This window comes from Hippopotamus amphibius, chromosome 2 (assembly GCF_030028045.1).
Source record: "Hippopotamus amphibius kiboko isolate mHipAmp2 chromosome 2, mHipAmp2.hap2, whole genome shotgun sequence".
Lineage (NCBI taxonomy): Eukaryota > Metazoa > Chordata > Mammalia > Artiodactyla > Hippopotamidae > Hippopotamus > Hippopotamus amphibius.
In genome coordinates, this window is record NC_080187.1 from 184286131 (window position 1) to 184308385 (window position 22255).

Here is a 22255-nt window from a genome sequence, read left to right on the forward strand (position 1 = left end):
CTATTTAGAAACAAGGGAGGCGGTTATAGTCAAAATGACTCACCTTGAATGGTCATGCAAACTTTTTTTCTTTCCTCAGAAACTCAAAGATGGGAGAATAACAATAAAGGAGTTCTTTATACTTCTTCAGGTCCACATTCTAATACAGAAACCCCGACAGAGCAATCTCCCAGCCAAAGTAAGTTCAATTTCTTGGCAAAATAGTTATCTCAGTTAAAATAGACTGTACTTGTTTACTAAACTGCATCAAAGCAAGCATTTATTAAAAAACAAAGAAAAAGAATCTAAGGAAGCAAATCTTCCTACAGAAAGTTTTCCTATAGAAGGTACATTTGGAGTTAGCATAAAAATTGATTTTTTAAAAAATAATCATGAATTTTGAAAAGGTAAAATTTTTATTCTCATTCCTTGCCATCTGTTTTGTTTTTTATACTTTTTTGTGAACATATGCATTTTCCCATTATTATAAAAACCCAAGTACAGCAGAAGTTTTTAATAAACACTTTTTAAAATCAAAAATATATAATCATGGAATACTTAAATAATACAGTCAACAAACTCAGTTTAAAAGATTAATAGACTTAATATCACTTATATACAAAATTACATAATGTTTTTTTCACTTAAGTCTGTCGAACATTTACAAAAATTAGTTATGCCCTTAGCCACAAAGAAAACATTGAAAATATTGAAGAGAAAGAAAAGAGATTTCATGGACATCATCTGGTCTTAATCCAATAATAAAAGGACAAATATCTTAACTTCTTGGAAATTAAGAAACACATTTCTAGATAACTCATATTAAAGAGGAGATCAAAACTATTTGGAAAGCAAAGTAAGGAGAATATTTAATACCAAATCTATGGGATATACAGCAGAAATTATACTTAGCAGCAAAATAAAAGCCTGAGATGTCATTGTTATAGAGGAGAATCTAAAAATAAAGGATTTCTTAATACTCACTTTAAGAAATTGGAAAAAGAACAATAAAATAACATCCATAAAGACAGGAAGACAGATTTAATGCAGGTAAATAATAAAGTTAATGAAATAAAAAACAAAAATTAATAGAAAAGAGAACAGATCTAAAAACTGATACTTTGAAAATGTAATAAAATAAGAAAACTCTTAAAGAGCTTAATTAAGAAAAAGGAGAGGGGGGACTTCCCTGGTGGCACAGTGGTTAAGAATCTGCCTGCCAGTGCAGGGGACATGGATTCGATCCCTGGTCTGGGAAGATCCAGAGTCCTGTGCTCTGCAGCAAGAGAAGCCACCACACTGAGAAGCCTACGCACTGCAATGAAGAGTAGCCCCTGCTCACCACAACTAGAGAAAAGCCAAATGCAACCATGAATAAATAAATTTAAAAATTTTTTAAATGTCCAAAAAACATTTAAGATATTTTTAAAACAACCAAATTTTTACTGCTTTATTTTACGTATGCCAGAAAAGTTTGAGTTCAACCTGGGATAGAAATAAGGAGCAGGACTAGAGAATGAGAATAGAAAAGGATAATCTTGGAAACTGGCATCTTGTTTCTTTCTTTTGAGGAAAAGGTTTTTGGTAAGTTTGAATTTTCAGGTATTAATAGTTTTTAAAATAATGCATAGCCATTTTCTTTCCCCACCCCAAATTTATTGAGCTATAATTGAGAAATAATACATAGTTATTTTCAAATCACTTTCAGTCTTTTGAGTGGAACATCCACAGTTCCTCTAAACATCTGTGGGAAATGGACTTCGATATCAGAGACTTTATTTCAAAGTCCAGCTAGTAGCTTACTAGGTATATATGAATTTAACAGAGTTTTCAAGTTTTTCTTTGTAGAACTTGTTCTTGAACATGGTTTGTTTCTCAAAATATCAGTTTTGAGGGACTGATTTTTTTTTTCCAGTTTACTATAAACACATCAGCTACTCCAGAAGATCTGTTGTTAAGTCAATATGTTTACCGACCCAAGATACAGATTTATAAAGAAGATTGTGAAGCTCTTCGCCAGAAGATTGAAGAGTATGAAAGTTTTCATTTTTTGTGTGTTTTGTTGCATGGGTAAATAATCTGTGTGGCAAGGTTTTGATTAGAATAACACTGGCATTAGGAAAAGTTGATGTCATTAATTGGCAGCGTGATATGGTATATGGGAAGGAGTTTCAGCTTTGTAGTCAGACAGATGGAAGTTCAATCCTGGTGACAGCACTAGCTGTGTAACCTTATGTAAGTCATTTAACCTTCACTTCCACATCCATCAATTGAGGATAATAATACCTATTTAGTAGGTAGAAATGAGCAGTAGAAATAATGTGTATAAAAAGTTTGCATGCCATTCTTTGCAAAGAGTAAGTCTTAATAAGCAATAATTATTAGATTATGATATCATAAATTGCAAAAGAACATCTTTAAAAGAAGATAGTACCCTTTAGAGATTTATATATAGTGTCTAAAGTCAAGATTGACTTTGGATTTATAATGTTATCACATTTTCCCTTGATTTGCATTTATAAAAGAACATGGTTTTACTCAGACTATAGGTCAGTGATTTGGTGTAAATAGATGCTGCAGACTAAGTTGCAAATTAGGTATATTTAGATTTTCGCAGGTAAATCAAGACTTGCAACTCAAGACAATGTTTATATCATACTTATCTAGAACTGACGAACTGAATTTGAACCAATCTAACAAACAGAAAAGAAATAATCTTTTAAGAATCATGTAGTTTTAAAACTTTCATAGTGTACATAGATGTCAAAATATAATGTACACATGAAACTTATATAACGTTATAAACCATTGTTACCACAATAAATAAAAATAATTAAAGGGCATTACGTAGTTTTAAAACTAGAAATTCAAGATGCCGTTAAATTATAGTACTGCAGATTTGCCTGATTCTGGCTCGTTCATTCAACAAGTAGGTATCGAGCACCTACTATGTGCCAGGCACTGCACTAAGTCTGGGGGTTCATCACTGAACAAGACAAGTTTCTTATCTTCATGTCATTTAAAAGAGTTGGGTGTCTCAGGATTTGTCTGAGACTTTTGTTTTGAATGAATTAGGTAGATCTTGTATACAATGAAAAGTTTGTTTAGATGTGGTCTACTGTTTGATGTTGCATTTATGTGCCTGTATATATCTTCTAACTCTGATAAAAATTCATTTCCTCTACTTATTAACAAGAGACTGATATATAACTTTGCTGCTTTATTAATGCTGTTCTATAAAGGTGAGATAAGACAACTCAATTGGGAACCTTTACTTAAAATAATAGCTACAACTTCGCAACAATTATGCATTCACAAGCTTTAAGGATTCTTTACAAGCAACATGTTTTGAAACAAATTGTTGCATTGAGATGAGAATTCCATTATGGAGGGAAGTTTTTTTGAATCATAACATTCTTGAACTGTTCTACAAATGTTGAAATAATCAGGCTGGCCACTGTTCCTGAGTGAACTCCCCTTTTTATGTAGAAAAGTACTAGGAAAAATTAAGTATTCCTGTAGATCTGAGTTGATTCATTCTAGCTGACTTCTGAACTCCATGCTAATGAACTTCTCTATGTTTTAGATTAAAGCTTTCTGCACTGAACCAAGATAAACTGTTGACTGATGTAAATAGGAACCTGTGGGAAAAAATGAGACACTACTCTGATGAGGAGGTACTTTTGTCTCATTTTCTGAATGGGAATCAGTGTAAACATTTTGAGTAATGTTTATTGTGAAAGCAGTAACTGTTACTTGATAATTAGTGGTAAGTTCTTTAATTTACTTGTCAGATGTAATTTGTAATCAAGATTTTATTATACATGAATAATTGTTAATATATAATCTTTTCAAACCTTAGGTGATCAATTTAATATATGAAATATATTTGAAATTTATTTAGAGTTCCCTCCTTGTTTGCTTTTCACTTAGATTTAGATGGGGAAGAGGTTTACTTTGGTTAAATGATAAGCAGCTCACTTTACATTTGCTCTAATTAAAGAGTTTTATTAACTAAGAGCCTGTCATTTTCTAATTTGTAATATAAGTGAATGAAAAACAGGAAACAAAATTGAAATCTTTGGTTCTGGACTTAAACTATTAAATGGAATTAAATTTGCAAATTGAGAAGCCTTAGGAATCAGAGTCTAGGATGGGCAAAACTTAGCAGGCAGCAGCTGAACTAGCCTTCCCAGACCATTTGCCTTTTCTAACTCATTTGTTTTACTGCATTGTAATCTTTAACTTTCCCTTACAGCTGAAGGCCTTTGGAATTTACCTGAACAAAATAAAATCGCGTTTTACCAAGATGGCTAAAGTCTTCACTCACCAAGGAAAAGTAGCTCTATACAGCAAGCTGGTGCAGTCAGCTCAGGTAATTCAAGACAGTTAAAAGCTTAGAAAGATTTATTAAAATTACTTTATACTGGTTGTGGAATATGAAGGATGTTCCTTAGGAGACATGTAAATGAGAATTGGGCAAAACCTTAGGATTTTTCATAAGAGATAGGGTTCAGTTTACCAAAAGTAGTAAATCCTGGCATCTTGAGTGATTCTAGAATATATTTACTAGCATAGGCCTATGTCTCATCTCAAATTTGTTAACCATTATACATTTTTTTAAATAAATGTATTTATTTGCTGCATTGGGTCTTTGTTTTTGTGTGCAGGCTTTCTCTAGTTGTGGCATGAGGGCTTCTCAGTGCAGTGGCTTCTCTTGTTGCAGAGCATGGGCTCTAGGCTTCAGTAGTTGCGGCACATGGTCTCAGTAGTTGTGGTTCATGAGCTCTAGAGCGCAGGCTCAGTAGTTGTGGTACACGGGCTTGGTTGCTCCGTGGCATGTGGGATCTTCCTGGCCCAGGGATTGAACCCATGTCTCCTGTATTGGCAGGCAGATTCTTAACCACTGCATCACCAGGGAAGCCCCCATTATACATATTGAAATAAAACAATATAGAATTCTGATCTTCCACTGCTAAGGACTATACTGTAAGTGTTGTCTTCCTCATAGTCCATACTCAGCTGTGTATGTGTGTGCATGTGTTTAAAGTAGCATTTCCCAAAATGATCATCCTTTAAGAAAGGTCTTGCATAAGGCAGAAATAGAGGCACAGATGTAGAGAACAAACATATGGACACCAAGTGGGGAAAGTGGGGAGGGTTGGGGGGGAATGAATTGGGAGATCGGGATATCAAATTGTACACACTAAATATATGCAGTTTATTGTATGCTAAAAAAAAAAAAAGAGTAACAGCTAATGTGAAAGGGAAAAAAAAAAAAAGAATCTGCCTGCCAATGCAGGGGCCATGGGTTTGATCCCTGGTCCAGGATGATCCCACATGCCACAGAACAACTAAGCCTGTGCACCACAACTGCTGAGCCTGTGCTCTAGAGCCTGCAAGCCACAACTACTGAACCCACATGCCACAACTGCTGAAGCTGGCGTTCCTAGAGCCCACGCTCCTCCACAACAAGAGGAGCCCCCACTCTCCACAACTAGAGAAAGCCTCCATGCAGCAAAGAAGACCCAACGCAGCCAATAAATAAATAAATAAATAAAAATCAATTTTTTTAAAAGAAAAAAAGAAAGGTCTTGCATAAAAAAACTTTCCATTGGCAAATAAGTCTGGGGAATGTTACATGCAGTGTCCTCCTTTTGGAGAAATGTAATAACTAGCATATTAAAGTCTAAGGTCAGAAGTCTTTTTTTTTTTTTTTTTTTTTGTAGTCTAGAAAGGAAAAAATGCTGTAATTCTATTTGACCATTATTTCCCAAATTTGTTTGACCATAGAGCATTTTTTATGAACTCTTTTTAAGTAATATATATTAACATCTTATAGTACATGGAAATGCTAAAATAAAGTACAGAATATGAATTTATATTAATCTGTTATGTATGCTTCAAAAAAAATTTTTTAAGACCAGACTTGAAGATTTGATCTTCATTTTAAGATTTGCCTGTTCATGAATTAGACATAGCAGTTATGTTAAGCAGTTTGAATCATTTATAATGCTACAATGTTTTGTTTGGAGGTTTAACTTGACAGTCTATGATATTGTGTGTTTTAGAATGAGAGGGAGAAACTTCAGATAAGGATGGATGAGATGGACAGCATATTTAAGAGGATTGATAACTGTCTCACTGAGGTGGAAATAGGTAAAGTATCTTGAATACTTTTACAAAAGAAAATGTAATTGTATCTAAATGCTTCCCTACAGTACACATTGCTGGTAGCACTATGCTGAAGCCTGGTATTGGCAGCTTGAGACATTAGAGCAAATTAAAGTTCCTTTACTGTGGTCATTCATAACATAATCAACAAGAAATGCCCAAGATAGTAAGTCTTTTTGGAAAGCTCTTTATAACCTTCATGTTGTATTGTTGTTGTTTTAATAAATGAACTTATCTGTATTTGAAAATTATCTCTCCTTTCATTTCTGTCTCTCATGATCCCAACTTGTTAATATTGTCTTGAAACTGCTTTCTCAAAAATCACAAAATTTCCCATAATCATCAAATTTGGTAGCTCTCAGTCCTTAGCCATCTAGATCTCCTTCAGCATTTGACCCTGCTGATTATTCCTTTCTTCCCGAAACTTTCTTCTCCCTGAACTCTATAATATGGCACTACCCTGACCCTATTCTTTTCTCCTGGCTGTTCCTTTTAACTCCTCTGTTGCCCCTTCTCTAACTAACCCTTGTGTAGGCATTTAGATTTTCCTCTAGGAGTTTTATAGTGTCTGGCCTTACATGTAGGTCTTTAATCCATTTGGAGTTTATTTTTGTGTATGGTGTTAGGAAGTGTTCTAATTTCATTCTTTTACATGTTGCTGTCCAATTTTCCCAGCACCACTTATTGAAGAGGCTGTCTTTTTTCCATTGTATACTTGTGCCTCCTTTGTCAAAGATAAGGTGCCCATGTGTGTTTGGGCTTACTTCTGAGTTCTCTATTCGGCATTTAGATTTTATCATCTACTCATTTCTGTATTCTCTCCCCTCATGCTTTCATAATTAACAATTATGTTTATATGAATAATTCCTAAATTCAGTTAAATTCATCAAGCATTTGTTGAGCACCTACTACATACCAGATACTGTACTTAGCATTAGAAAAAAGATATTATTAACATACACACAGTTTTTTGCTTTTAAGTGGCTTATAATCATTTTTGGGTGAGGGCATCTTTAGCCTCTTTCTCTTGAGTTCCAGATTTAACATTTCTAGCTTCTTGCTGAACTTCTTGGCAAAAATGTCTGTAAGTACCTTAAACATTATGTGAAAAAATGGAATTTACTGTCTTCCCTTTCCAAAATAAAATCTGAAAACTTGTTCTCTCCATGGTGTTTCTCATCTCTGTTAACGGCATCACCATTCTTATAAATTGTAAAAGGCTCAAAATTTTATTGTCTTTGAGTCTCTCTTATCAAGTCCTATCATATCTGCTTCTTCAATATCTCCTGTATTATTTCTCATTCCCGTTAAGGCTATCATTAATTCTGACACCTGCTATTTCAAGTCTTCTAACTAATCTTTATACACTCTTAATTTCATTCTGTCTCTTTCCAGTCTAACTTGCACATTGCTGCCAGATTAATAATTATGAAGGACAGTTTTCATTATGTTACTCCCCTGAAAAACTTTTCTACTTTTCTGTTTATTACAAAATAAAATCCAAACTTCTGAGCTTGGCATTTAATATTCTCTACAGTCATTTTCAGATATTCCTTTCTTATATGATTTTACTATTATTCCCTTACACATCCTAAATTCCAACCAAATCTTGTTATTTGTATGCAGTCCTGCTACTTTGTCTTTGCCTAATGAATTCTCCTTCTCTTTTTTACCAAAGGACATGTTCTCTATCTCCCTTGAGCTACCATGGCTATTTTGTTAGTACTTCTTATAGTACCTATCATATCTACTTGTAATTATGGTTACTTTTGTATAGTTTATTTTCCTAACTAAATTGTAAGCTCCATGGAGGCAAAGATCAGCTTTTATTTTTCTCCATATCCTTCAAAGTTCTTATTTAGTACTATGCTTTACACAGAATAAGTGCCTAGCACATGTTTTCTGCATTGAGTTGATAATAAGTATATGAATTTCATCGTCTTAGACTGTCCCCCCCTTTGTTCATTACCTTGCTTTTATCTATATCAATTCTTTCATCCTTCCTTTCTTTTCCTTAAGACCAATCTTTCCACCTAAACTTTGAAATGCAGCCCCTTTTGTCTTCTTATAGCACTGATATTGTATATTCAACCTCTCTGCCTCCTCCATTGGATATATTCACCTCTCTCTTATCTTTAAAAATACCAACAACCACACTCTTTTTCTAGGTACCACTGAATGGCTCCCTATTTCTTTCTTCATTATTTCTTAAGCAAATTCCTGAGTACCTATTATGTGCCTTGTATAGTGTTCGGTGCTAAGAATACTATGGCCACTAAAAACAACTTTATGCCCTTGTGGAGCATTCTTTTTTTCATTTATCAATACTTCCATTACTTTCTTTTAATTCAAACATTCATACACGAAGAAAGGTTCCCATACTTTAATTTTTTAACATAATATACAGAACCATGATACTATTTCAATTTCAAATTATGGGAGATCACATTCAAATATGCTTGGATTTGACAAGTTGCTGTTACAGTATGGAGAAAAGATTATAAGAATTAAATAGTTTTATGGTAACTGCTATGGAAGAGTGGTTTCATGGTGCTATAAGTTCCTGAAACAGAAATCTGACCTAGTCAGGTCAGGAGAGGCTTCCTTCTGAGGAAGTGGCATTTAAGCTAAGACCTGAAGAATAAGTAGGAGTTAGAGTGAGAAGGGAGGGAAGAGCAGACTATTCAATATGAATAACACAGGCAGAAACCCTTCTATGAGAAAGAAAAGTACAAGGGCCTGAAATAAGGTCATTGTGGCTAGAGTAGAGAGAGCAAAAGGGAACACAGTCTGAGGTGAAGCTGGAGATGTCAGCTTTAGGAGCCAGGCCAAGGAGGGCCTCTTAAGGAGTTTTGATTTTTTCTCAGAACAGTGAATAGCCATTTGGAGGGTGTTAAGCACTGGCCGCAGTATAGATACTGGATTTGAATAGATCAAGAGTGAATATAAGAAGTTAAGTAGTTATTGGATTGGTATGGTTAGAAAGGACAATAGCTTATATTAAGGGAAACTGGTGGTGGTGAAGGAAAAAAGTAGTTTCAGAAAATATTTTTGAGGTAAAAAAATCTAAACTTGCTTTGGATGTGGGGAGAGAGAAGGCTTTTAAGGATAATTCCAAGGTTTCAGAAACAAATTAAATTTAAAAATTTAAATGTATGTGTGTGCATTTGTATACGAGTATCTGTTTCTGCTTAGTCCATGGAGTTGCCTAACAATAACTTTGATATACACAAATAATATATAAACAACTTCCATCTCAGAGTGTCCCCTGAGAAGCTGCTATTGGAGATCATTGCCATATGACTCAAAGTTCACTTGTCTGCCACTAGAAGCAAGTCTTTGTATGAAATTACTATTATAGCTCTGTATTTTTTGGTAAGGAAAGGTGGGGAAAGATGAATGTTTGTGAAATATTCTTAACACTTCATTTGGGGACCATTCATTATTGGTTGTTTAATTATTTTTGACTGAGTTATTCTAATGCATGTTGTCTACTTTAGAAACTAAGAATTTGGAGGATGAACAGAAAGATGATCCTGTGGAAGAATGGGATTCTGAGATGAAGGCTGCAGAGAAAGGTAACTGAATTAATTAAGGAGATAAATGGGGGGAAATTCCTCTGTTCTGATTTTATTTATTTAGATGAGATTAGTGAGGTGGACTTTTCAATAAAACAGATGATTTTTGTACCAATATTTTAATGTGTATGTTCTGATAGATTTGTTTTTGTTTTTCTTTTCAAAGAACTGGAACAGCTGAAAACTGAGGAAGAAAAGCTTCAAAGGTTAGCTTTGTTTGAGTGTTAGAAAATATGCTAAATTTCACATGGCTAAGGGACTTCCTACCTCCAGAAACTGACAAGATTGAGGACATGAATATTGACTAAGGCTAAGTCAGGGCTTCTACTCCACTTTGAACTTGACCTTGGAGGCCATCTTAGTCAATAGTATTTTCTAAGCATTTATTGTTTACAGACCATTAATCCAAGGCAATAGTTCTCCATCTTGTATAATATCAGGATCCTATTAAAAAAAATCTAGCATTAAACTGCTTATATATGAAACTTAAGTATAAATAAATATAAAATGAGGAATAGATCTTATTTAACTATAAGACTAAAAGAAATCGAATACAAATAGTGACAAAACCAATAAAATTCTAACTGAAAACATAAATTTGACAGGTGATAACATTTGGCTAAAATTAAATTGATGCTAGCAAAATGACTAACAAAGTGTAAATTCTGTTTAGCTCTAATAAACTGAACAAAACCAAATGCAGGCACTGAAATTATGGCATGTCTCAATTTTTTTTTTTTTAAGGTTTTTTTTGTGTTTTTTTTTTTAATTTTGTTTATTTATTATTTTTGGGGGGGTACACCAAGTTCAATCATCTGTTTTTATGTCTCAATTTTAAGGTGGGCATTCTTACAGTCAACATTATGCTTACATTTTTAACATCAAAATGAAAATGTAAATTTTAATGATAATCTTAAAGAACATGTGAATCCCTAAGAATATCTTTGTGGATCCCAATGAGAGCCATTGATTTAGGCCTTTCCTAATTAGACCCACACTTCTAGCTTAATGCTTATCAAAAAACAAAGAATGCAGAAATGGATGTCATTCACCTCACTGGGGAGCCATTTACCACATGACTTTTTCTTATAAACTTTTATTTTAATGAAGCCTGAATTCTCTAATAGTGGCCTTATCATTCTGTGAATACCTGGTTTGACTTGCAGAAATCTCTTAGAGCTGGAGGTACAGAAAGAGCAGGCCCTTGCTCAAATAGACTTTGTGCAAAAACAAACCAATAGAACTGAAGAGCTACTGGATCAGTTGAGGTAAGGAAAAGTAGGTGGTATTAATTTGTGTTTTATCCTATACCTTTGTGGTTGTCTAAATCTACTAGTGCAGTTGACATGTGTTTGTAATATGTATCACTGTTTTTAACCTATAATACAATGCATTCTCAAAAAAAAAAAGTTAATATACTCAACACCAAGCTGAAGGTATATAAGGTAGGAGAGCTATGGAATTATAATTTAAAAATATTTAGTATTTTATATTGCCTAGATTTGGTTTTTCTCTGATATACAACTCAAGATTGAGTCAGTTCTTATTTCTTTCAAAAGCATAAGTTTACACATTCGCAATATTGGAATTAAAATAATGATTGTCTCCCAAGCCAGTAGAAAACTCCAGCAGCTGCTGAGGGTACTATTCAGGTGATATAAGAAGTTAACTCTCTTCTTTTATCTCAAAAAATGTTTTTTTGTCTTGTTTAATCTGTCTTCAGCATGTCTGAATGGGATGTCATTGAGTGGAGTGATGATCAGGCTGTATTCACCTTTCTTTATGACACAGTAGAACTCACCATCACCTTTGGAGAGCCAGTAGGTAAGTAGCAAGAGTAAGATAATTCCTCTGCATGTAAATGTATGGCTAAACTTACTGAAGATTCATCTCTGTATTTTAATACAATAATAATTATTGACATAATGAAAGCACTGCTGAAAATCTTAAGAGGCAATCAGTTTAGTGATAAAAGAATTTTATTTTATTAAATAAAAAGTAAAATAAAAATTCAGCTAGTGAAAGTTGCTCTTTGTCAAATTACATTAGATGGTAGAAATTTTATCCAAAATAATGGATCAACATGCTGTTCACATCTATTTACTCTGAGTTCCTTTTTTTCCATCTGTCTTTCGTGATAGAGGATTTACTCTAATGATTATTTTTTTCTTTCTTTTTTGCCTGTGTTTGGTCTTCACTGCTGTACTCAGGCTTTCTCTAGTTGCGGCGAGTGGGGGCCACTCTTCCCTGAGGTGTGGGCTTCTCAGTGCAGTGGCTTCTCTTGTCGTGGAGCACAGGCTCTAGGTTCGCAGGCTTCAGTAGTTGTGGCACACGGGCTTAGTTGCTCCGAGGCATGTGGAATCTTCCTGGACCAGGGATCAAACCCATGTTCCCTGCATTGGCAGGTGGATTCTTAACCACTGCACCACCAGGAAAGTCCAAATGCCTGATGATTCTTGACCGGTTGTTTATTTTGTACTTAAGTTAACCTAAAAAGCTAATTGGAAATTCTGTGTGTATTAGTAGGTTTATCAAAGTAAGTAGGCATTACTATATGGTAATTTGAGTCCTAGCTAGTTTGTTAAAATCTCCTGTCAGTATCTTTAGGCCTTTTCTCTTGAAACAGATACCTTCAGCATAGCCAACCCTGGGTGATCATGGCCAAATGGAAACTTAGGATCTTTATAATAATCTCCCAGCCTCCAAACCCAATTCCCCTTAAAAGTTCCTGGGAATTCCCTGGTAATCTAGTGGTTAGAACTCGGGGCTTTCACTACATTGGCCCTGGGTTCAATCCCTGGTCAAGGAACTAAGATTACACAAGCCATGTAGCGTGCCCCTCCCCCCCAAAAAAGTTCCTTTTCTAAATGAATACCATCAACTTCCGTTTAGGTCCAAAATTAAAACTTAGGAATCACTCTACCTCTTTCTTCCTTACTAGGCATATCTAAATCATGAATAATACTTATTGATTTTAATTTGATATTCATCCACTCTTTTGTGTCTCATCTATAAATAGTCATCTCTAATGTAAATGACTACAATAACACTATAGCTGGTCTTTCTGGGTCTTTTCCTTTTCCTCTCCAATTCTTTCTCCTTCCTGTAGCAATAGTGATTGTTGAAAATTTTATCATGCACCTCCTACTCTTAGACTAATGATCAAAATACTTAATATAGCCTGTAAGGCCCTGCATAAATTGAATTTTTCCTCCTTTTCCTTCCTCATCATACACTGTTCTCTACACATTGGCCACAATGGATTTCTTTCATTTCTTTAAAAGATCATGGTCTTTCATGTTCAGTCATATTCCATTCTACCTCAGCACATACATACTGATGTTTCTTATGCCTGGAAGCTCTTTCCCTTAGTCCTTCTGAGCTGTTGTTTTAAAATTACCATAAACTGAGTAGCTTATAAACAACAGAAATTTATTTCTTACAGTTCTGGAGGCTGGAAGTCCAAGATAAGGGTGCCAGCATGGTCAGGCAAGGGCCCTCTTGCAAGTTGCAGACTTTTCATTATATCCTCACATGACTGAGGCCTAGGTAGCTCTCCAGGGTCTCTGTTGTAAGAGTACTAATCCCATTCATGAGGGCTCCACCCTCATGATCTAAGCACTTCCCAAAGGTCCTACCTCCTAATACTATCACATCGGGCATTAGGATTTCAGCCTGTGAATTTGGGACCTCCCAAAAGTTCTACCTCCTAATACTATCATACTGGGCATTAGGATTCAGCCTATCAATTTCAGACCATAGCACCTGCTCTTCACTAAAGAAATGCCTACTAATAGTCCTTAAGAACTCAGCTAACTTACCACTTTCTCAGGAAAGTTTTCCCTGACTCTCCTTTTACTCATTCTCTCTGCTACTTGCCCTCCTGGTATGTGTTCTCATTGCTTCCTGCAGTTTTCTTAATTGCGCTTATTACAATTTATAGTTCTTGGTGTGTTTATTAGTGCAATTACCTGTGTCCCCCTGAGTTGTAAGCTTCTTTAAAGCATAGATTGATCATATCTGTTTGTCTCACTATCATATCCACAATGCCTAATACATAGAAAATATTTACCAGAGTGAAGAGAATCAGAATTTGAGAGACAGGAGATAACTTTGGTGTCTAGAAGAGCAATCAGCTCTCCTAGCTACCTAAAATTCATTACTATAATGCTAAAAGCATAAATCATTTTCACTGTATTGGTACAAAGATAGTAGGTCTGGGGAGGTTGTAGTCATTTTCTTTATATGGTTCCTGAAAATAATATTATCTTTGCACAGAAGTTAGGGGTCAAAGGAGGAGCCCCTGATAAATTACAAAAACGTTCCACACCTTAAATTTCCATTAAAGGCCTGCCAGTTAATATAGTTCAGCATTCTCAAGGGAAACTACATACACAGAGAATAATAGGATTCAAGGATAAACCTTCAACTGCCTATGAAAAAATCTTGCTACCCAGAAGGAGTAGGATTCTAAAGTACTAAGTTGTATTGTGGCTTTAAGTCAGATAATAAAAAGTAATACTATACTTGTGCTGGTTTTTCCTAGTTGGTCTCCCTTTCCTGGACAAGGCTTACAGGAAGATTGTTGACCTGAATTTTCAATCTCTGTTAGATGGTAAGTTCCAAACATTTAATCCAATAAGACTTTGTTGGAAATTTACGAGTGTAACTTGCTCCCTGAGAACTCTTTTACATGCTACATTAAATGTAAACCACAATAATAATAATTTGTTCTTAGAAATGTGTATTAGACCTAAAACTGCTTGAGTATTATTCCAAATATTGGGTGGGTTTTAAACGAAATTTTGTAAAAAATTATTACTAGATTTTGAACAGTGCTTAATAAAAGCTATTTCCATAATTTACAGATTACCATTATGAGTCTTTACTCTATATCAGGCATGTGTATTACTTATATCAACACTACTCCCCATTTTACAATTAGGGAACTACAGCTCAAAAGAAGTAAGTATTGTGCTTAGAATCACTCAGATAGTTAAGAAAACCAGAATTTAAACTCAGGGTTATGTTACATTTAAGTCTATACTTTTAGCTGAGTTCTATTCTGTATGTGATAAAGGCTTGAGTTTCTATCAGACTGTCTTATGTTCACTATATCTGTTGATTTATGTGTTTGAAAATAAAATGGAGAAGATACTTAGACACCTAGTAGTTTGAAGCTATTTCTAGTTAATATTTCTAGCTTGTATATATATATTATTATATATAATAATAAGTAATACCCTGCTTTTGATTTTTTCCCCCTCTTCTTCAGAGGATAAAGCTCCGCCTTCCTCCCTTTTAGTTCATAATCTTATTTTCCAGTACATTGAGCAACAGGAATCCTGGAAGAAGAAATGTACAACACAACATCAGGTACCCAAGGTAAATTCCCATTGAAGTATTTGAAGGAAGATTGTGTTAACTGTCTCAAAAAGCAGAACTGAAATTTTATATAGTGGATCCTGAAGTGATAAATATCTTAAATTGTTTAACTTTTGGGGGTTCTTTATAGAAGAGCCACTAAACACTGAACTGTTTTCATACTCTCATCTTTTTTTTTTTTTTCTTCCCTATTTTTCCCAGATGCTTCAAGAAATCTCACTGGTAGTGAGCCATTGCAAACTCCTTGGAGAGGAGATTGAGTTTTTAAAGCGATGGGGACCAAATTATAACCTAATGAACATGGATGTGAATAATACTGAGTAAGTATGTTAGTTCCCTAGGGCTGCCATAACAAAGTACTACAAACTGGGTGGCTTAAACAACAGAAATTTATTGTCTCACAATTCTGGAAGCGGAAAGTCTGAGATTCAGGTGTCAGTAGGGTCAGTTCCTTCTGAAGGCTATGAAAGAAAATCTATTCCATGCCTCTTCCTAATTTCTGGTGATTTGCAGGCAGTCTTTTGGCATTCCTTGGTTGTAATCCCAACAGCTCCTTTCATTTTCACATGATTTTCTTCTTTGTGTGCATGTATATGTCCAAATGTTCCCTCTTTATTAGGACACCAGTCTTTTTTTTTTTTTTTTAATATTTATTTATTTATTTTGTCTGCGCCAGGTCTTAGTTGCAGTACACAGAATCTTCTCGTTGCTGTGTATAGGATCTTTGTTGCAGCATGCAAACTGTCAGTTGCAGCATGCATGTGAGATCTAATTCCCTGACCAGGGATGGAACCCCGGCCCCCTGCACTGGGAGCTCGAAGTCGTAGCCACTGGACCACCAGGGAGGCCCCGGACACCAGTCATTTTGGACTAGGGGCCCACCCTACTCCAGGAGGACTTCATATTAACTAATTAAATCTGTCCAGTGGTTAGGACACTGTGCTTCCAATGCAGTGAGCGTGGGTTTGATCCCTAGTCACGGAACTAAGATCCCACATGCTGTGTGGTGCTGCCTAAATAAATAAATAAATAAATAAATAATTAAAAACTGCGATGACTATAAATTAGGTTACATAACTGATGTGCTAGGGGTTAGGGCTTCAACACATGAATTTTTAGGGGACAGAACTCTATAACAGTAAGTAATTAGTTGAAAGCTTATTAAAATAATTTTATTAATGAGTTTCATGACTAATGAAAATACAACCATAATCATACTTTGTTCCAGTTGTTTTACCCTCTGTGTGTTTGGTAAGGACAAAAAATGATGTATACCAAAGTTTCACATGCCATTATAAAAGGAAAATATATTTGTGTTTTGTTCTATTTTTGTTTTGTATTTTTAATTGAGAATCCCATCTTTTACAGATTGAGGCTTTTATTCTCCAGCTCAGCAGCATTTGCAAAGTTTGAGATAACTTTGTCTCTCTCAGCCCATTATCCATCTGTCCCATTGCCTTTCTCTGTTCAAAATCACCTTGGAAACATTGGGTGAGTAAAGGGCCAGCAGGAAAGGGCTTCCAACTACTTCTTTAGCTTTGTTATATCCTTTGAAAGATCTCTTAACGTGTTCAGAAAATGGATAGACCATAGTGAAAGCCAGATGTGACTTCTCTCTGACTTCATTTTGAAGAACTTGTTATTTTAAAGTCAGTGACCTTCATTGCTATCTCCAGTGGATGCTGGAGACAGTTGGTCTATTTTTTTATACTTGTTCCACTTTTTGAACACCCCTGCCTAAAACAGGAATCAAGAAGGAAAAAAAATCCTGCATAAGCTCAACCCATATCATATTTGGAAAACTTTTATGGCCTTAAAAACAGAATAATCACTTCAAAAGCTGTGTGGTCATAATGTTTTTCTCAATTAGTCTGTGTAAACAGACCTAAAAATATTTCATTTCTGCTGTTTATTTTGTGACTTTTTGGACACATGCTGACAGATTATAAGATGATAGAGTTTAGAGTATGCCCATCTCAAATCCGTCAGCAAACACCAACAGGTCTCAATAGCCAAAGAAAATAGCTAAGTCAAGATACCTAACAATTACATACAGAGTTGGTTCTTAGGCTTTATTTTTGGAACCTTAGTTCAAACTGGACAGTCTAATTATTTCCAGAAATGCCTATTTGTGTTTCCTAGCTGACTCAAAAACTGTACTCAAAAATATGAATTCCACTGAAATGAAGACACGTTTCCAGAAAAATTAATTAACCTTTTGTTCTTTCCAGCCAAGATGAAATTGCTGCCATTATATCTAAAGCACCACTGGAAGACAACTACCTAAAGAATGTAGTCAAGCAAATTTACCGAGATCTGCTTCAGCACTGACCGCTATATCTACCGCTAGACCCATGGACTGAAGTTATAACAATCAAGCACAGTACACTTAATATTAATATTATGTCAGGATCTCCGTTGCTGTTTAATCTTCATCTTTAGGTCATAGAAGCCTAGTAATATTTCTTCTGATGATATTATAGTTAATTTGTATGGTTAGTTTTTAAATTTCTACAGTCAGGAATGATGAAAGGCCTCAAATAGCCTGCTATCAACTTACTCATTTTTCTACCAAAGGTTTAAGTAGTAGAACACTTAGGGAAAATTTTCTTGTAACTAAAGTTGTGCTCTCTGCTTTAGTACAAGCCCTAAGGAGTAGCTTTTAAGTATAAGAGGAGGTGTCACCACCTACAAAAACATTAGCCATTTTTCCATATATCAGGCTATGATTTTTAGTTGCTGGCTTTGGCCTACCAGGTATTTCTGGGGTAGTTATGTCTACAAACCACACATTTCTCCTTTTGCTCCATTCCAGAGATGTTATTAAGGGAAAGCAATAGCACTCATCTGTTGGAATGGTTGCCATCTTTTCTTGAAGGCCTTGCCTTCTTTTTTACAGTGTCTATTAGTATTTTCCTAATAAATATAATTTTATAGGGAAAGTTAATTCATTTTTGGTCCAATACATATATGTAAATATATTAATGTTTTTGTGTTTGTGATGTAGTAAGGAGATGTATATAGAAATCCATAAAGATGTATAGAGGGACACCCTTCTGCCCGGGCAGTTTCCATCTTTCTAAAGGATGCTTTACAGCAAGATTCTCGGTCTCCTTTTATTTAATAACCAGCTTCAAACAATATCACACCCAAAACACAGGTTTGTCAAGTTTTAGCAATGGTAATGAACTTAATATAAGTATTGGTTTCTGAAGCCATCCCTTCTCATACACAAAAATAAGCACATCCATTGATATTGAATGATCAGTATTATCTGTAAGATAGACAAATATGAAAAAACTCTACCCAATCATTAGTCAAATCCTAATCATGATAATTTTTGTTTCTCTTATGTTTAAGTCTGAATTAAAATATATTTGCATTTTTAAACTAATTCATCTTAATATATTGCTTTATGCTTTAGGGTCAGGTTAAAGACCTATGGTCCCACGAATGTTATCTGCCCTCTTGATTGGCTTTTACTTCTGAGCTACTAGTTAAAAGAGCAATGGTCTTTTAAGCTTCAAAAGTTAACATAAAACTCATTTGCCATAAAAATCAAGATGTAGATGTTCCCTGTTTCTGTGAACTCCTTGAAAAAATTTTAAAGTCACCAATATGGTCTAATTCTCATGAAACTTAAATTAGTTTTTTGACTAGAGTTGTTTTATTTCTTTTCTGTGAACCTAAAAAGTAGTTTTGTTTTATGTATTTTGGTAACTGGGAATGACCAGTTCCAAGAATGATTTAGCTTGTAATGATGGTCTCTGCTTTCTTGGGCTTAGAGTACATAATTGTAATATTTACCTAGTTATTTGATTTTTTATTTGCTCAGAGTATTGGCTATTTTTATAAAATTCTTTGAAAGTTTTTCTTCTACTGATTGGAAACAGGTTATTTTTTGCACTATTAAAATAAGTTTATTATAGGGGACTTCCCTGGCAGTCCACTGGTTGACTCCATGCTCCCAATGCAGGGGACACTGGTTTGATCCCTAGTCAGGGAACTAAGATCCCACATGCCATAGGGCATGGCCTAAAAAGAAGTAAATACATAAAAATTTAAAAATGAAAAAAATAAGCTTACTATATGAAATATTTTAAAAGCAGTATCTCTTTATGAATTTTTTTTTTACCATGTATCCAGTACATCTTTGAAGATATGCCAAAGAAATCTCCATTTAGGAACACCCGCCTATTTGAAAACTCAAATAACATTAAAGTATGTCAGGACTTTAATGAAAGAACCAGGTACAAACCGTAGTTATCCCTATATCTCTAAAGCAGAGGTCCCCAATGCCCGGGCTGTGGACCAGTACCAGTCCGCAGCCTGTTGGGAACCGGGCAGCACAGCAGGAGGTGAGCGGCAGGCAGGCAAGGGAAGCTTCATCTGCTGCTCGCCATTGCTCTCATTACCGCCTTTTACACACATCCCTTCTCTGCCCTGGCTGTGGAAAAATTGTCTCCCACTAAACCAGTCCCTGGTGCCAAAAAGGTTGGGGACTGCTGCTCTAAAGGACAGTAAAAGAAAACTATTTTGAAGTTCCTTAGGAAACTATAAGTTCTTATGAGTTAATGGAGTGGTTCTCAAAGTATTGTCCCTAGACTAGTAGCATCAGCCTCACCCCAAAACTGCTGTATTAGAAACGCTAGGGGAGGGCTTCCTAGGTGGCACAGTGGTTAAGAATCTGCCTCCCAATGCAGGGAACACGGGTTTGATCCCTGGGCCAGGAAGATCCCACATGCTGCAGAGCAGCTGAGCCCATGCTCCACAACTACTGAGCTTGTGTGCCACAACTACTGAAGCCCACATGCCTAGAGCCTATGCTCCACAACAAGAAAAGCCACCACAATGAGGAGCCTGTGCACCACAATGAAGAGTAGCCCCTGATCGCAGGAGCTAGAGAAAGCCCATGTGCAGCAATGAAGACCCAACGTAGCCAATTAATAAATAAATAAATGATTTTTTTTAAAAAAGGAAAGAAATGCTAGGGGAGGGGACCGGCAATCCGAGTTGTTGGGTTTTGTTACTTTCCTTTTTTCAAAACAACTTTATTGAAATGTAATTCACATGTGACTCATCACTTAAAGTGCACAAATGAATGGTTTTTAGTATATTCACAGATAGGTGCAACCATCACAATTTTAGAACATTTTCATCACCTTAAAAAAACACTTTTCAACAAATGGTGCTGGGAAAATTGGATATCTACATACATAAGAATGAAGTTGGACTTTTACGCCATATGGAAAAAGTAACTCAAAATGGATCAAGGATATAAATGTAAGAGCTAAAACTATAAAACTATAGAAGAAAACGGGAAAGTATTCATGACATTGGATTTGATAATGATTTCTTGGATACAACACAAAAGCCCAGGCAACAAAAGTAAAAATAAATAGAACTATCAAAATTTAAAACTTTTGTGCATCAAGAGATTCAATACAGTGGAAAGGTAATGTATAGAATGGGAGAAAATATTTGCAAATAATGTATCTGTTATACCCAGAATACACAAAGAACTCCTTCAATAACAACAACAAAAACCAGACCACCTGATTTAAAAATAGGCAAAGGACTTTAATAGACATTTCTCCAGGGATGATACACAAGTGGCCAACAAGCACATGAAAAGATGCTCATTATTTGCATTAGAGAAATGCAAATTGAAACCAAAATGAGATACCATTCATACCCACTACAATGACTGTAATCGAAAAGAATTGGAACTTCCCTGGCGGTCCAGTGGTTAAGACTCAGCGATTCCAATACAGGGGGTCTGGGTTCAATCCCTGGTCAGGGAACTAAGATCCTGCATGCCACACAGCTCAGCTGAAAAGAGGGAAAAAGACAAGATAACAAGTGTTGGCAAAGATGCAGAGAAATTGGAACCCTCGTGCAGTGTTGAATTGATAGGAATGTAAAGTAATGCAGCTGCTATGGAAAACAGCATGGTAGTTACTCAAAAATTAAAAGTAGAATTACCATAGGATGTAGCAATTCTACGTCTGAGTACATACCCAAAAGATGTGAAAGCAGGAACTCTAACAGAGTATACCCGTGTTCATAGCATAGTCACAGTGGCCAGAAGTTACAAGCAATTTCAGTGTCTTAACAATGGATGAATGGATAAACAAAATGTTATATACATACAATGGAATATTATTCAGCCTTAAAGAAAAAAAAATTCTGACACATGCTACAACATATATGATTCTTGATATTATATGAAATTAAACAAGCCCATCACAAAAAATATAAATACTGTGTTTCCACTTATATGAGATACTTAGTGTGGGCAAATTCATAGAGAAAATGGGAGGAGGGGAATGAGGAATTCTTGTTTAATATGTATAGACTTTCACTTTTGTAAGATGAAAAAGAGTTCTAGAGATTGCACAACAATGTGGATATACTTAACACTACTGAAATGTACACTTTAAAATGGCTGAGATGTCAAATATTGTGTATTTTACCACAGTTTAAAAAAAAAAATAGGTGTTGCTATGGAAACAGGACCTAGGAACCAGGCTTCATGGTTATTACATTCTGCCAGGAATGTGACATGTTTAACCAAAGGAGGACAAAGAGAACCACATTCTTCTCTACTCATGCCAGAATCGTGGTTACCAGCCAGAAGAGGACAAATGCTGCGTCATCTACATCAGCAAAATCATGCAACTGACCCAGAACATCACTGACGTGTCCCAGGATCCGATGTTGCTAGGAACTGAGCACCATGGCTGCCAAAAGTGCAGTGAAAAGAGGCAGTGTTCTTCCAGTCGCACAGAGCCAGGGCTGAGGAAGCCCTGAGCCTGTACTATATGTGCAGGTCTCCACGCTTTGGCCACCACTGGAGTGAGTGAACCCCCCCAGCCCCACGTGTATAAGTGCTGGTTTCCTCTGTGCAAAACAACAAACAAAACCCATAGCCTTTAGGTATTGCCCTATATCGGCACATCACCCCCACCCACCTTACCCCTAAAGCAACTGGTAATCTACTTTTTATTACTATGAATTTGCTTATTCTAGACCTTTCATATAAATGGAAGCATACAATATGTGATATTCTATGACTGGTTTCTTTCATTTAGCATAATGTTGAAGGTTCAATCAAGTTATGTATCAGGTTCATTCAT

At 35.4% G+C, this 22255-nt stretch overlaps 1 protein-coding gene and 1 pseudogene across 6 annotated transcripts in view; both read left to right on the forward strand.

The window, feature by feature from the left end:
- The window catches only part of KNL1 (kinetochore scaffold 1), a 53914-nt gene extending 34930 nt beyond the window's left edge, over window positions 1-18984 (forward strand). For 3 of the 6 annotated variants that reach the window (XM_057724244.1, XM_057724243.1, XM_057724245.1), the window contains 14 exons: window positions 80-178; window positions 1895-2010; window positions 3566-3656; window positions 4238-4354; window positions 6051-6138; window positions 9654-9731; window positions 9898-9937; window positions 10898-10999; window positions 11455-11555; window positions 14278-14346; window positions 15007-15116; window positions 15318-15436; window positions 16485-16607; window positions 17348-18984. In XM_057724244.1, the coding sequence (XP_057580227.1) occupies window positions 80-178; window positions 1895-2010; window positions 3566-3656; window positions 4238-4354; window positions 6051-6138; window positions 9654-9731; window positions 9898-9937; window positions 10898-10999; window positions 11455-11555; window positions 14278-14346; window positions 15007-15116; window positions 15318-15436; window positions 16485-16607; window positions 17348-17447 (1353 nt within the window). In that variant the 3' untranslated portion in view covers window positions 17448-18984. Of the gene's footprint in view, window positions 1-79; window positions 179-1894; window positions 2011-3565; window positions 3657-4237; window positions 4355-6050; window positions 6139-9653; window positions 9732-9897; window positions 9938-10897; window positions 11000-11454; window positions 11556-14277; window positions 14347-15006; window positions 15117-15317; window positions 15437-16484; window positions 16608-17347 lie in introns of those variants that run through there. The other 3 variants (XR_009051526.1, XM_057724247.1, XR_009051527.1) reach the window with 3 other exon arrangements.
- Window positions 18985-19411: 427 nt separating this feature from the next.
- Window positions 19412-21982, forward strand: LOC130844681 (DNA-directed RNA polymerase II subunit RPB9-like; annotated as a pseudogene).
- Window positions 21983-22255: the final 273 nt, after the last annotated feature.